At 41.5% G+C, this 17,405-nt stretch overlaps 1 protein-coding gene across 1 annotated transcript in view; it reads left to right on the top strand.

Moving 5' to 3' along the window:
- Positions 1-17,405, top strand: part of LOC135466671 (DNA helicase MCM9-like) — a 39,745-nt gene that overhangs the window by 9,605 nt on the left and 12,735 nt on the right. The window contains exons 3-13 of the mRNA XM_064744295.1: positions 1,402-1,546; positions 2,892-3,003; positions 3,400-3,488; positions 5,141-5,240; positions 7,748-7,889; positions 9,292-9,436; positions 10,321-10,467; positions 14,525-14,588; positions 14,792-14,901; positions 15,131-15,277; positions 15,673-15,753. Coding sequence (XP_064600365.1) covers positions 1,402-1,546; positions 2,892-3,003; positions 3,400-3,488; positions 5,141-5,240; positions 7,748-7,889; positions 9,292-9,436; positions 10,321-10,467; positions 14,525-14,588; positions 14,792-14,901; positions 15,131-15,277; positions 15,673-15,753 — 1,282 coding nt within the window. The remainder of the gene's footprint in view (positions 1-1,401; positions 1,547-2,891; positions 3,004-3,399; positions 3,489-5,140; positions 5,241-7,747; positions 7,890-9,291; positions 9,437-10,320; positions 10,468-14,524; positions 14,589-14,791; positions 14,902-15,130; positions 15,278-15,672; positions 15,754-17,405) is intronic.

Raw genomic sequence — 17,405 nt, 5'->3', positions numbered from 1 at the left:
ATTCATGGACTAGAAATTTGAACTTTGATATGGAATTCATGCCTCGAATATCCATTGTCTGCCCAGCATCATTGAAAACTGATGCCCACTTCTCTCTTGTGTGTTAATGGCTTTATTTCCTATTTGTATAATTTCTTACATGATTTTGTCTTTGGGAGCTAGTGTTAAACGTTGTTTTGGAAATGGATCTTGCTGTTATAGACTTGAAATACCCTTTACAGACTACGAATGGTATACGAATGTAGGACATGACGCTTATATTTCTTGCTATCTGTACAGTAACTGTTCAGTACTGGTGCCTTTCTTGCTGTCTCTACAGTAACTGTTCAGTTGCCAGTGCCTTTCTTCCTATCTGTACCATGACTTTTGTTGCCAGTACCTTTCTTGCCATCTGTACTATGATTATGTTGTTGCCAGTGCCTTTCTTGCTGTCTGCACAATAACTTTTTAGTTGTGAGTGCATTTCTTGCCATTTGCACCATGATTGTTTTGTTGCCTGTAGCATGACTGTTTTGTTGTCAGTACCTTCTTGTCATGTGTACCATTGACTGTTTTGTTGCCAGTGTCTTTCTTGTCGTCTGTACCATGATTCTTTTGTTGCCAGTGCCTTTCTTGCAATCTGTACCATGATTGTTTTGTTGTCAGTGCCTTTCTTGCCATCTGTACCATGATTGTTTTCTTGCCAGTGTCTTTCTTCCTACCTGTACCTTGACTGTTTTGTTGTCGTCAGTACCTTCTTGTCATCTGTACCACAATTGTTTTGTTGCCAGTGTCTTTCTTCCTACCTGTGCCATTACTGTTTTGTTGCCAATGTCTTTCTTAACATCTGTACCATGACTGTTTTGTTGTCAGTACCTTCTTGTCATCTGTACCACAATTGTTTTGTTGCCAGTGTCTTTCTTCCTACCTGTGCCATTACTGTTTTGTTGCCAATGTCTTTCTTAACATCTGTACCATGACTGTTTTGTTGTCAGTGCCTTCTTGCCATCTGTACCATGATTGTTTTGTTGCCATTGTCTTTCTTCCTACCTGTACTTTGACTGTTTTGTTGTCAATGCCTTCTTGTCATCTGTTCCATGATTGTTTTGTTGCCAATGTCTTTCTTCCAGGGGCCTCCGTGGCTCAGTTGTTTAGCGCGCTAGCTCAGCGCAATGACCCAGGAGTCTCTCACCAATGCAGTCGCTGTGAGTTCCAGCTCATGCTGGCTTCCTCTCCGGCCGTAAGTGGGAAGGTTTTCCAGCAACCTGCGGATGGTCGTGGGTTTACCCCAGGTTCCACCCACCATAATGCTGGCCACCGTCGTATAAGTGAAATATTCTTGAGCACAGCATGAAACACCAATCAAATAAATAAATAAATAAATCTTTCTTCCTACCTGTACCATGACTGTTTTGTTGCCAGTGCCTTGACTCTTTTTGAGAGCAGTGTCTTACTTTGTGATGGCCTCCTCTCCCATCCTGCCCAGGTTCTCGCTCTCTTTGACACAGGCCTGGTTAATGCTCAGAAAACACTGCTGGATGCCTACAAGGATACAGCTGACCAAATGGTGAGTGACAAACAACTTCTTCAGTGTTACAGGAACTACATACATTTATGGTAGCACAGTGTACATTTATGGCAGGACGTTGTACATTTATGGTAGCACCGTGTACATTTATGGTAGGACGTACATTTATGATAGCACGGTATACAGTTATGGTAGGACGGTGTACATTTATGGTAGGACGTTGTACATTTATTATAGCACGTGTACAGTTATGGTAGGACCGTGTACATTTATGGTAGCACGGTGTACATTTATGGTAGGACGTACATTTATGATAGCACGGTATACAGTTATGGTAGGACCTTGTACATTTATGGTAGCACGGTGTACATTTATGGTAGGACGTTGTACATTTATGATAGCACGGTGTACATTTATGATAGGACCTTGTACATTTATGGTAGCACGGTGTACATTTATGGTAGGACGTTGTACATTTATTATAGCACGTGTACAGTTATGGTAGGACCTTGTACATTTATGGTAGCACGGTGTACATTTATGGTAGGACCTTGTACATTTAAGATAGCACAGTGTACAGTTATGGTAGGACCTTGTACATTTATGGTAGCACGGTGTACATTTATGGTAGAACGTTGTACATTTATGATAGCATGGTGTACAGTTATGGTAGCATGGTGTACATCTATGTTAGCACGCTGTACATCTATGGTAGCACGGTGTACATTTATGATAGGATCTTGTACATTTATGATAGCACGGTGTACAGTTATGGTAGCATGGTGTACATCTATGGTAGCACGGTGTACATTTATGGTAGCACGTACATTTATGGTAGCACGGTGTACATTTGTGATAGGATCTTGTACATTTATGGTAGCACGGTGTACATTTATGGTAGCACGGTGTACATCTATGGTAGCACGGTGTACATTTATGGTAGCACGGTGTACATTTGCGATAGGATCTTGTACATTTATGGTAGCACGGTGTACATTTATGGTAGCATGGTGTACATCTATGGTAGCACGGTGTACATTTATGGTAGCACGTACATGTATGGTAGCACGGTGTACATTTGTGATAGGATCTTGTACATTTATGGTAGCACGGTGTACATTTATGGTAGCACGGTGTACATTTATGGTAGCACGGTGTACATTTATGGTAGCACGGTGTACATTGCGGATATTGATGTTATGCATATTGTTATTATGCATATTGATATTTCAACTGTTGGTGTGATTAGGAAAGAATTTTTCACGTGGAATATTTTTCAATTTTGATGGTTATCATTCTATGCATTATTGCTATTTATCAGAGATTTTTTGTTATTTTTGTCAGTGTAATATCAATACTGATATAAGAAATTGTTTATTTTTAGACTTTGAAAGATAATGTTCATGCTCGGATCACAGCGCTGCCAGTCTGCCCAGAGCTCACACGAACCAACATACCCAAAACATCTGATGTGGACAGCTTTCTATCCATCACAGGTAGCTGTATTGTGTAGATGAGTAGCCACTAACTGTATTGCATAGATCAGTAACTACTGATTGGTTAACTATATTGTATATTGTATAGATTAGTAACTACTGATTGGTTAACTGTATTGTATAGATTAGTAACTACTGATTGGTTAACTGTATTGTATAGATTAGTAACTACTACATATACTTTCTTAACTACATTGTATAGATTAGTAACTACTACATATACTTTCTTAACTACATTGTATAGATTAGTAACTACTACATATACTTTCTTAACTACATTGTATAGAATAGTAACTACATGTACTACTTTTCTATGTTTGTTCTAAAAAAGATAAAATACAGTTTAATTTGTTTATAATTACATGTTTATTAATAGCGAAAAACTTGTTGCTTTAGGAACTGTTATCCGTACAACTGTGCCCAAGATCCTAGAGTATGAGAAGGATTACCTGTGTGGGAAATGTAAACATATGTTCACTGTGCAGGTAAGGCAGTCTCTTAGGAATTGTAACCATATGTTCACTGTGTAGGTAAGGCAGTCTCTGAGGAATTGTAAATGTATGTTCACTGTACAGGTGAGACAGTCTCTGAGGAATTGTAACCATATGTTCACTGTACAAGTGAGACAGTCTCTGAGGAAATGTAACCATATGTTCACTGTGCAGGTAAGGCAGTCTCTAATGTTCACTGTGCAGGTTAGGCAGTCTATGAGGAAATGTAAACATATGTTCACTGTACAGGTGAGACAGTCTCTGAGGAAATGTAACCATATGTTCACTGTGCAGGTAAGGCAGTCTCTGAAGAAATGTAAACATATGTTCACTGTGCGGGTCAGACATTCTCTGAGAAAATGTAAACATATGTTCACTGTACAGGTGAGACAGTCTCTGAGGAAATGTAACCATATGTTCACTGTGCAGGTAAGGCAGTCTATGAGGAAATGTAAACATATGTTCACTGTACAGGTGAGACAGTCTCTGAGGAAATGTAACCATATGTTCACTGTGCAGGTAAGGCAGTCTCTGAAGAAATGTAAACATATGTTCACTGTGCGGGTAAGACATTCTCTGAGAAAATGTAAACATATGTTCACTGTACAGGTGAGACAGTCTCTGAGGAAATGTAACCATATGTTCACTGTGCAGGTAAGGCAGTCTCTGAGGAAACGTAAACGTATGTTCACTGTGCGGGTAAGGCAGTTTCTGAGGAATTGTAAACGTATGTTCACTGTGCGGGTAAGGCAGCCTCTGAAGAATTGTAAACATATGTTGACTGTGCAGGTAAGACAATCTCTGAGGAAACGTAAACAGATAAGTGAAGCGGGTTGTAAGAAGTTTGTTACTTAGTGATAGTCTGTGACATGTATAACACACAAACATGATGCCATGCTGGATGTTAACTGTCTGAGTGACAAGCCGTCGACAGTGATCATATGATCATATCTGCACAGTGTCAGATAACTCGTCTTCCACCAATACAGCTGTATGTGGGCATATCTGTAAGTCATGTGGGTAAGTTCGTCAGTAATTTGCCAAAGGTTAGTGGTTTACACCAGACACTTCTCCTCCCATCAGAGTCAGTTTCTTAACCGTGATGTGAAACAACAATCAAGTGGCAGAAAAATAAAACCTTGATGAATCGTTAATAATATAAAACACTTGACTAATGAATTCAGTCAGGAGACTGTCTAAAGAAAAACTGAAGGCAATTGAGAGCAGTAGTGGTCTAGCTCGTCATAGTGTCACAGCTCCTAAATTAACCTTGTGTTATGCTATACATGTAGCTGCTGTGACAAGGGAGGTAATTCAGAGGCGGCCTATTGTAGGTCTGTTCAGGCGATCGTTACGGGAGATAACTTGGCTTCCTGAATATGGCACAAACTGAGCTTGCTCTGTAGATGAAAATCTAGATGATTGTGAGTTAGTTACCTCAGACCGATGGTTTATTCTAAGCACTTGGGTTTCCTGCACTCATAAAGCTGACTGTTGTCATATAAGCGAAATATCATTGAGTATAATTTTAAACACCAAACAAATAAATTATAAATAAAAATGTAAAATAGGTTGGTGTGGTGTTCGCCATTAACAATAAGGACTTCTGAGAGTTAGTAGATGTTTTGTGTCTCATCTTTGACCAGGCCGACTTTCAGCAGCACTACTCCTTGTGTCGTCCAACAAGATGTCCTAATGAAGCAGAACAGTGCAAGTCTACAAACTTTGCTCCGGTCAGTGACAGAGGTGAGTATCGTACAAATCTTACTGTCTGCACCGAAGTGATAGACTTTTACAAATAACATTTTCTGTTTTTCAGAACTTTCCTATCCTACTTATAAAACACCAAGTAAATAAATAATATAGACATGACAAAAACCATTTGAGATTTTGCATTTGAGGTTAAATCATCGCTAATTAAAGATTGCGTTTTTATAAATGTATTATGGATATACCCTTACCATACCCAAGTACAGTACAGCTCAGGCTAAAAGTCAAAACCAGGTAGGAGATTAGCGCGTTCCTAGAGGCCTTGTAGGGAGTTTGTAGAGCGCCTGTAAAGAGCTCCAGGACAGACAGTCACCTACAGAGTCCGTGATCTATCCACTGTGACTGATCACACCCACGTGGCTGATCATTGGTAGGCCTATGTGCTGGTTGTAGAAAGTTGACGACGGAAAATTTAGTTCTTCGTTAGAATGATGTAAAACAATTTTTGAAAGACAAACACATTACCTGAAACTGAAGTAAAATACCTGATGTGTGCCTTTATTATTGCAACATGGCAATCTTCTTTGAATGTAGAGATTTACTAGTGAGTCCATGCAAGATTCGTAATGGATCACCACGACAGCGCAAACTAGATCATTTTTCATCTCCCTTCAAAATGGACAAATGTCTTTGTTTCTTCCATAGAGGGTTTTCCTTGTTGTGAGAGTCATTTGCCAGTGAAAAATTATTTGCTGCTTAGTAATATAGAAGATTAAATTGACATTTTGATGCTGATATGTCGTGCAACAACAACAACAACAGTGAGGTGTTACAATACAAATTCCATGTACAAATGTGGGAAAAAATGAAAAACACGTTAAGGACAAGTTAAATTTTGTCTCTATAATATAACTTTGTGGAAAATTTGTAGTTTGAGAAGAGAAGTTTATTTGTAAACTTGAATATAAGTTGAAGCAAAATGTATGTGAATTGCTTATATGTGTATCAAAACATGATTACGAATTGTTGTTTTTTTTTCGGTTTGGACACTAATGTTTTGGTGTATACTACATTTGTGTAAAAAAATACCTTGAGTGTTAGCAGCAACAGCAAAGCGAAGTACTGTAAGCTTAATTAAAGTACTCAGAAGTTTCACGCAGAGACCTCAAACAAGAACTCATGCAGACTTAGTGTCCAGCTGTGACACTTTGCCAAAATTGAAGAACAATAGGCATGTTGTATTGGAGTAAGAAAATAATACTCACAAGTGTCATACTTTATTAACTGACACACACAGTATGGTTTGGAAAACCTTAAACAATAAAACGGGCTGATTTGGTTGGTGCGCTAGCGCAGCGTAATGACCCATGAGCCTGTCACCAGTGGGGTCGCTGTGAGTTCAAGTCCAGCTCACGCTGGCTTTCTCAACCTGCAGATGGAATCAATCTCTCAAAACTGCTGGAGCTAGATTCGCTGTTTCTGTGTAAATTCCTCTTTTGTATTATTTCTGGGGTGGCATTTTGGTCAGCAGTTATGTCTGTTCACAATAATGTACACTAATCTTGAAAACTTCGTTAACACACCAGTCAAATTAAAAAAATACACCAGCTATTTTGGGTAGCCTACGGTGAAAAGTCTGCAGCTCGCTAATGCCTGCTTCTTTTCGATATAAGGCTTACACGATTGTTACAGTTATATAAATACATGATGTTATGAAGATGTATTTTTTATACAAGTGCAACAAGTGATAAGACATGACTGAAGGATCAGGTATGGCCACACGAGACTGCTGTCTGTGTGTTGCAGTGATGTCATAGGCGGGAGGCGTGTGGTCATGGTGGTACTGGGAGGCGTGTGGTCATGGTGGTACTGGGAGGCGTTGTGGTCATGGTGGTATTGCACACGCTTTATTCACAAGAAAGTCGCGTTGTTTTGTAAAGTTTATTTGAAGATTTGTCGAGTTTGATATAAAATATTTGCTGCAAGGTTTTATATGGCATAACATAAGTGTATATCAAAATTAGCATGCTGACTGTCAGTACCAGTCGATGACTTTGATTGCATATTTACTCCCTTAATGAACTGATTTTGTTTTGCCGAGGTAGGTTACATATTGCAAAATAAACTTCCCGCTTTTCACGGCTAGTATATTTTCACTTAGCTGAATACTCGGGGACTACACCTTCACTTGCAAACTAGCTAGGATTAGTCTGTAGATGGAACTTTGTTCACACCTTCGACGATAATCCTACGCACCTCAGCAGGTCTCTGACACAGCTCAGTAGAGGGCTTGTCACGTGTCAGTGGAGTGTTATTCAGGATCTGGGAGCGCGATATGAGCGGTAAACAATTGACTTTTAGCCTGAGCTGTACTGTACAAATGTAAATGTTTGAAATTTTTATTATTTGATTATCTCTGCAAATTTCCTCTATCTGCAAACCTGATTGCCATTGTGCAAGTGACAAAGTCTTAAGGTCTGCATTGAAACACTCAAAACATAGTTTGATGATGATTTTCAGTTTGACACCTTTCTTTCTTCCAGGTGCTCCACCAATGAAATGTCGGAATTACCAAGAGATAAAGCTGCAGGAGCAGGTTCAGCGGCTGGCGGTGGGAACAATCCCGCGCTCCATGTGGATAACCCTGGAGGACGACCTGGTGGACAGCTGTAAAGCCGGGACGATGTCATTATCTGGTGAGCTTGTGGGAGCAAGGTTATAGTTAGCTCAAGTGAACGGTGTGAGGATCTCATCATTTGGTGAGCTCGTGGGGATAAGGTCATAGCTCAAATTGGTGGTGTGAACATCTACATCATCTGGTGGGCGCTTGTGAGCAGGTTTATCCTGGGCTTACATGTAGGATGTGATAGGGTTAACAAAGTTAGATTCGTTCGGAGAACAATGAATCTTAGATCACATTTGTTTGGTGGGCATGACCATGCTGTGTGTATGAAGGTAATGGTAGAGATTATGTCAAGTTTGTGTGCTCTACAAGTGTGTCTTGTCCAAGGTCGGATTACTAATATCATCATAATAACATGCATGAACAGATAAAATCACCTTGATGATCTCATAAGACAGATTGATCATGGTTTTGTTGTCAAAATTGTTTTGAAAATGGATTAAAGCAGCATTTAATGTTGAAAGCATGTTGTATTTTGGAATGTGACTATGTTTTGTTTTTATGGTATTAACATGAAGCAGAAATGCAAGAAACCACATGGCAGAGAATTGCTTTGTGTTATTAAAGCAATGTACCAGCAGGTTGGCATGTTTTGAGACTTGTTGACACATTAGTTTATAGTGCTGAGCCTTGTTCACACATTAGTGTGTACTGCTGAGACTTTTTGACACATTTGTGTATACTGCTGAGACTTGTTGACACGTTAGGTTAAAGTGCTGAGACTTGTTGACACATTAGTTTATACTGCTGAGACTTGATGACACGTTAGTGTGTACTGCTGAGGCTTGTTGACACATTAGTTTATAGTGCTGAGACTTGTTGACACATTAGTGTATACTGCTCTGACTTGTTGACACATTAGTGTATACTGCTGAGACTTGTTGACACATTAGCGTATACTGCTGAGACTTGTTGACACATTAGTTGATATTGCTGAGACTTGTTGAAACATTAGTGTATACTGCTGAGACTTGTTGACACTTTAGTTGATATTGCTGAGACTTGTTGACACATAAGTTTATACTGCTGAGACTTGTTGACACATTAGTTTATAGTGCTGAGACTTTTTGACACATTAGTGTATACTGCTGAAACTTGTTGACACTTTAGTTGATATTGCTGAGACTTGTTGACACATTAGTTTATATTGCTGAGATTTGTTGGCATATTAGTTTACAGTGCTGAGACTTTTTGACACATTAGTGTATACTGCTGAAACTTGTTGACACATTTAGTTGATATTGCTGAGACTTGTTGACACATTAGTTTATATTGCTGAGATTTGTTGGCACATTAGTTTACAGTGCTGTGACTAGTTGACACATTAGTCTATAATGCGGAGACTTGTTGACACGTAAGTTGATATTGTTGAGGCTTGCTGAGATGTTAATTGATATTGCTAAGACTAATCTGTTGTAGTGGTATAGTGTTGAGGCGGTGGATGCCAGCTGTGATGGACGTCAGGTGTGACATAGAAGTGGTCATTCGGGCCAACCATGTGCTTGTCACTAATGGTCAGAGGAATAGTATACTGGTCACTCCAGAATGGGTAAGGCACTGTTATAGCACTAGGGCAGATAGAATGGAATAGTTGTGTGGAATTGTGTGTACAACCTCCTCAAACTGTACAACCTCCTCAAACTGTACAACCTCCTCAAACTGTGAGGTCATGTAAGCCAGTATGATGTACATTGTATACATGTACCTGTGTAGAATGTACAACCTCCTCAAACTGTGAGGTCATGTAAGCCAGTACGATGTACATTGTATACATGTACCTGTGTAGAATGTACAACCTCCTCAAACTGTGAGGTCATGTAAGCCAGTACGATGTACATTGTATACATGTACCTGTGTAGAATGTACAACGTCCTCAAACTGTGAGGTCATGTAAGCACTAGGGCAGATAGAATGGAATAGTTGTGTGGAATTGTGTGTACAACCTCCTCAAACTGTACAACCTCCTCAAACTGTACAACCTCCTCAAACTGTGAGGTCATGTAAGCCAGTATGATATACATTGTATACATGTACCTGTGTAGAATGTACATGTAACAGCTTACATGGACTGGAGGACAACTGAGCCTGGTATACAGAGACTGCTCTAGTTTGTCTCCAGTGTGTTGGCTTCAGACATTTGCAGAATGAACAGACATGTCTGAACTACAAATATAGTTTTCTCCCAAATCAAGAAAAGACACGTATATGTTTCCAGCAACAGTAGATATATACATTGTAATAGTAATATTTTTGCATATGCAATAATATTGACTAATCTACACTATTTGTATCTGTCTTACATATTGCTCAGATACAGGTATCTGTTGAAAATGTTTATCAAATCTGTGTAAGATAGCACATGTTATAACATGAGCACTATTTGTTTTGGCCATCACATGATACAACATGAACGCTATTTGATTTGGCCAACAGAAAGCTGAGTTTGAAGAATTCTGGGAGAAGCACAAGAACTCTCCACTGACCGCTAGAAATCAGATCCTGGCCAGTCTCTGTCCACAGGTGTATGGCCTGTATGTTGTCAAGCTGGCAGTAACCCTGGCACTGACTGGTGGCGTACAGGTAAACTGACCAGATTGTGGTTAAATCTTACTTTGTGGTATCAGCATAGTTTCTCTCATTAATCTTGTAAATAATTAGATCAGTATTTGCAGCATGACTGTAAAGTTTCTCTGTGAACATTCCATAAGGTGCTGTCATGACAAAACTGTTCATGTTTTATTGTCCACGTAAATGTACCATTTTGTGGACATCGTACATGTACGAAGCGTGTGCAACGTAACGTTGTTCCTGCCACAGGTGTTGTGACTGGCCTTACAATGGAGGCATTGGCAGGTGTGTTCACAGCTGTATTGTATCACATAAAATCCTCTATACTATATGATGCCAATACTATACTATACTGCCAAGATTACCACACAAATCTGCAAGATTACCACACAGATCGGCCAAGATTACCGCAGAGATCTGCCCAGATTACCACTCGGATCTGCCAAGATTACCACACAGATCTGCCAAGATAACCACACAGATCTGCCAAGATTGCCACATAGATCTGCCAAGATTACCACACAGATCTGCCAAGATTACCACACAGATCTGCCAAGATTACCACAGATCTCCCAAGATTGCCACACAGATCTACAAAGATTGCCACACGTCTGCCAAGATTACCACACAGATCTTCCCAGATAACCACAAAGGCCTGCCCAGATTACCATACAAGTCTGCCAGATTACCACACAGATCTGCCCAGATTACCACACAGATCTGCCCCGATTACCACACAAGTCTGCTAGATTACCACACAGATCTGCCCAGATTACCACACAAATCTGCAAGATTACCACACAGATCTGCCCAGATTACCACACAGATCTGCCCAGATTACCACACAGATCTGCAAAGATTACCACACAGATCTGCCCAGATTACCACACAAGTCTGCAAGGTTACCACACAGATCTGCCAGATTACCACACAGATCTGCCCAGATTACCACACAGATTTGCAAAGATTACCACGCAGGTCTGCCCAGATTACCACACAAATCTGCAAGATTACCACACTGATCTGCCCAGATAACTGCACAGATCTGCAAAATTGCCACACAGATCTGCCCAGATTACCACACAAGTCTGTAAGGTTACCACACAGATCTTCCCAGATTACCACACAGATCTGTCCAGATTACCACACAGATCTGCAAAGATTACCACACAGGTCTGCACAGATTACCACACAAATCTGCCAGATTACCACACTGATCTGCCCAGATAACTGCACAGATCTGCAAAGATTGCCACACAGATCTGCCCAGATTACCACACAAGTTTGCAGATTACCACACAAATCTGCAAAGATTGCCACACAGATCTGCCCAGATTACCACACAAATCTGCCCAGATTGCCACACAGATCTGCAAAGCTTACCACACAGGTCTGCCCAGATTACCACACAGGTCTGCTAGAATACCACACAGGTCTGCCCAGACTACCATACAGATCGCCAAAGATTACCACACAGATCTGCAAAGATTACCACACAGATCTGCAAAGATTACCACACAGATTTGCCCAGATTGCCACACAGATCTGCCAAGATTACCGCACAGATCTACCCAGATTAGCACACAGATCTGCCCAGATTACCATACAGATCTGCCAAGATTATCACTCGGATCTGCCAAAATCACTACACAGATCTGCCCAAATTACCACACAGATCTGCCCAGATTATCACACAGCTCTGCCAGATTACCACACACATCTGCCCAGATTACCACACAGATCTGCCAAGATTACCACACACATCTGCCCAGATTACCACACACATCTGCCCAGATTAGCACACAGATCTGCCAAGATTGCCACACAGATCTGCCAAGATTGCCACACAGATCTACCCAGATTACCACACAAGTCTGCAAAGATTACCACAAAGATCTGCACAGATTACCACACAGATCTGCCCAGATTACCACACAGATCTACCATGATTACCTCGCATATCTGCCAAGATTACCACACAAATCTGCCAGATTGCCACACAGATCTGCAAAGCTTACCACACAGGTCTGCCCAGATTACCACACAGGTCTGCTAGATTACCACACAGGTCTGCCCAGACTACCATACAGATCGCCAAAGATTACCACACAGATCTGCAAAGATTACCACACAGATCTGCAAAAGATTACCACACAAATCTGCCAGATACCACACAGATCTTCCCAGATTACCACACAGATCTGCAAAGATTACCACAAAGATCTGCCCAGATTACCACATAGATCTGCCCAGATACCACACAAATCTGCGAGATTACCACACAGATCTGCCCAGATTACCACACAATCTGCCAGATTACCACACACATCTGCCCAGATTACCACACAGATCTGCAAAGATTACCACACAAATCTGCCAGATTACCACACAGATCTTCCCAGATTACCACACAGATCTGCAAAGATTACCACAAAGATCTGCACAGATTACCACACAGATCTGCAAAGATTACCACACAGATCTGCAGAGATTGCCACATAGATCTGCCCAGATTGCCACACAGATCTGCACAGATTACCACACAAATCTGCCAGATTACCCACACAGATCTGCCCAGATTACCAATATAGATCTGCCCAGATTATCACACAGATCTGCCAAGATTACCACACAGATCTGCCAAGATTACCACATAGATCTGCCAAGATTCTCACACAGATCTGCCAAGATTACCACACAGATCTGCCCAGATTACAACAAAATCTCTTCTGCCCGGATTACCACACAGATCTGCAAAGATTACCTCACAGATCTGCCAAGATTACCACACAGATCTGCCCAGATTGCCACACAGATCTGCCAAGATTACCACACAGATCTTCCAGATAACCACAGATTAGCACACAAATCTGCCCAGATTATCACACAGATCTGCCAAGATTGCCACACAGATCTGCCCAGATTACCACACAGATCTGCAAAGATTACACACAGATCTGCCAAGATTGCCACACAGATCTGCCCAATTGCCACACAGATCTGCCCAGATACTGCACAGATCTGCAAAGATTACCACACAGATCTGCAAAGATTACCACACAGATCTGCCCAGATTATCACACAGATCTGCCAAGATTACCACACAGATCTGCCAAGATTACCACATAGATCTGCCAAGATTCTCACACAGATCTGCCAAGATTACCACACAGATCTGCCCAGATTACAACAAAAATCTCTTCTGCCCGGATTACCACACAGATCTGCAAAGATTACCTCACAGATCTGCCAAGATTGCCACACAGATCTGCCCAGATTACTGCACAGATCTGCCCAGATTACTGCACAGATCTGCCCAGATTATTGCACAGATCTGCAAAGATTACCACACAGGACCTGGCCAGATTATCAAACAGATCTGCCAAGATTGCCACACAGATCTGCCAAGATTACCACACAGATCTGCCCAGATTACCACACAGATCAGCCAAGATTACCACACAGATCTGCCCCAGATTACCACACAGATCAGCCAAGATTACCACACAGATCTGCCCAGATTACCACACAGATCTGCCCAGATTACACACAGATCTGCCCAGATTACCACACGGATCTGCCAAGATTACCACGCAGATCTGCCAGATTACAACGAAAAATCTCTTCATTTAGTTATTTGATACTTGCAGTGTTGAACGTCTCCTTGAGATTTTTTATTCGATGATAGTCAGTCTTGTGTGGAGAGGTCACCAATCCCTTATTACCACCAAGAGAACCTGCAAATTCCCAGTCCAAGGCAAGGATGAAATCTGCACCTCGTATATCATGGCAGTACGATGGAAGGTCTGTCAGCAACCTGCGGTGGTCATGGGTTCCCACGAGTTCTGCCCTGGTGTCCTCCCACTATAATGCTGGCCATCAATGTATTAGTGAAATGTTCTTGACTTCAGTGTAAAACATCAATGGAATAGATAAATCCTATTGTGTATGTTACTTGCTCCTTCTGTGTTGAGGTTGGCTCGAAAAGATGGGAATTTCCACACAGCTTAGATAAACTGAATTATGATACTTCTTTATGAAGTGAACTGTAAATTTTTGTATTTTTCAGAGAAACAATGCTTCAGGTAGCCGTGTGAGGGGGGAAATCCACATGCTGTTAGTGGGAGATCCAGGTAAACTGGGGTGGAAGGGGGTGGGGCTGCGATGACCTGGGGGTGGGGATGAGAGTGGGGGGATTTTCTGTCCTGTCTGCTTAGTGCAGCTAGCCTGTAGAAATTATAGTGATAGTGAAATAGGTGAATCTTTTGATTTTTATTATGCATACCAAGATATGTAAATTTGACAAAGTCTGTTGGTTGTTGTGTTTATTTTGCAGGAACTGGAAAGTCGCAGTTCCTGAAGTATTCCTCCAAGATCACACCTCGGTCAGTGTTGACCACTGGGATAGGGAGCACTAGTGCAGGACTGACTGTTACAGCGGTCAAGGTAAATCAACATCTGACCACCTGTTTAAATGAGAGTTGAAATAGCTAAGATTTAAATTTGTCATCATTCGTATCTGGGGTTTGTTGTAATACTTGTGATGGGCTAATTAAGTCAGTTGTTATACTCTACTACTTTTAGGCTTGCAGAGATTTATAGCATTCTTAATTTTGTTTACATTATTATTACATTTTGTTTACAAGTGTTTTCCTTTGTGTCTGTGTATATACAGGACAGCGGTGAGTGGCAGTTGGAGGCTGGAGCCCTGGTGTTGGCTGATGGAGGGTTGTGCTGCATAGATGAATTTAACAGTATCCGGGAACATGACCGTGCCAGCATACATGAGGCCATGGAGCAGCAAACCATCAGTGTCGCCAAGGTCGGCAACATGTAAATATATTGTGGGATTAAGATTAAGACTTGAAATTTCCAAAAGTGAGATATTCTTGAGTATTGCGCTACACCCCAATGAAATAAATAAATGAGATCTCCCCAAAGTTATTCAACGTAACTGCTTAGACGTGTAAAGGTGTTCTGTGCATATTGTTGTGGATGTGTTGATGCTATCAGGCCATTCCTGTTGTTATGTGACTTTATATAAGAAAACCTAATAGAAAAAGAGTAGCAGAAATGTTTTAGGCGGTTAGATGTTGTTGATTTCTGGAGGACGACACACATGCATGAGCTAATCCTGCAGATTACAACTGATTTACCTATATGTGAAAAGTCATAATATTATGGGAAGTCAAGCTTGTTCTTCCTTCATCACTGCAGGCTGGGCTGGTGTGTAAGCTGAACACAAGAACTACCATCCTGGCTGCCACAAACCCCAAAGGGCGATATGATCCTAACCAGGTAGGTCAAATCCATGTACATACATGTATACAGTACTAGGTCTAAACAGAAATGCACATGCAAACGGCAATGCCTTTGCTGGAGTCTACAGCCTGTCTGACAGCTTCCCATCAGCCTGTCTGACAGCTTCAAATCAGCCTGTCTGACAGCTTCCCATCAGCCTGTCTGACAGCTTCCCATCAGCCTGTCAGACAGCTTCCCATCAGCCTGTCTGACAGCTTCCCATCAGCCTGTCTGACAGCTTCCCATCAGCCTGTCAGACAGCTTCCCATCAGCCTGTCTGGCAGCTTCCCATCAGCCTGTCTGACAGCTTCCCATCAGCCTGTCTGACAGCTTCCCATCAGCCTGTCTGCATTTTCTCCATATGTCCTATTACTCTGATCACCTGGACTGCTTATAGGCACATGTATGGTGTCACATCAGTGATTTATTTGGTAGGGCCTCCTAATGTAACTTTCTACATTTGCTTCTCTGAGACAACTATTAAAGCTCTGGATCGCTAAAACTGCCAGGTCCGTGGCCAGAGCGATCGCGTCTTCCAATGCAGCCCTGTCTCTGACTACAGCTTTAAGTCAGGAGGTCAGAGGAGCGATAAAAACCAATCAAAAAAACATTTAAATAAACCACTGCATGCAGGCATATTTCATCAACAGGAAGATATATTGTAGTTCCCAATCGTTCATTATCTTTCCGTTCTGACCACAGCCCTTTATCACCTTTCCGTTCTGACCGGCACGGCGTAAAACACCAATCAAATAAATAAATAAATTCCGTTCTGACCACAGCCCTTTATCATCTTTCCGTTTTCATCAGTGCCCGTTATTTATTAATTTATTTATTTGATTGGTGTTTTACGCCGTACATGTACTCAAGAATATTTCACTTATACTCTGGCGGCCAGCATTATGGTGGGAGAAAACGAGGCAGAGCCAGGGGGGAGACCCACGACCATCCGTAGGTAGCTGGCAGACCCTCCCACGTACGGTCGGAGAGGAAGCCAGCATGAGCTGGACTTGAACTCACAGCGTCCGCATTGGTGAGAGACTCCTGGGTCATTAGGCTGCACTAGCGCACCAACCAAATGAGCCACAGAGGCCTCCACATCAGTGAAGTTCCTGGAAAGATGTGTTGGATATATTTCACATTCATAATAATTGTCAGCATTCTTTCCATCTTGTGCAAGAGCTTGAACCTCTCTGATGAAGTTTGAAAAACAGGTTGGCCAAAAAATAGGGGATTAACCAATTATTGTTTGGTCCAGGGTCAATATCTCATCAAGTCACATGTATCTTTGTGACTTGAAGAGGTGTGCAGTGTTGTTGACATGTTATTTTGGTAAGGCAGCACTTTGAGTTTGATGGTGCTAGGATGAACCAGCCCATTGGCATGCTTTTTCGGTAAGGCAGCACTGAGTTTCATGGTGCAGGGATGAACCTGCCACAAAGACACAGTATTGTGATGTAGCCAAAGTAATGCTAAAGATGTGGGTACATCATAACCAAACAGACAACTAGGCAACCATGGTATCTGCTGGAGTACCTAAACAGAGCTTAGCAGAATACCAAGGATGGAGTGACTATTACGGCATTAAATAATAGACAGTGATGTAAATGTCTGTGTTTGCAGTCTGTTAGCATGAACATCGTTGCGGC

Source organism: Liolophura sinensis, chromosome 6, assembly GCF_032854445.1.
Source record: "Liolophura sinensis isolate JHLJ2023 chromosome 6, CUHK_Ljap_v2, whole genome shotgun sequence".
NCBI lineage: Eukaryota > Metazoa > Mollusca > Polyplacophora > Chitonida > Chitonidae > Liolophura > Liolophura sinensis.
Note: the sequence above shows the minus strand (reverse complement) of the source record. Positions and strands in the feature narration are given on the sequence as shown.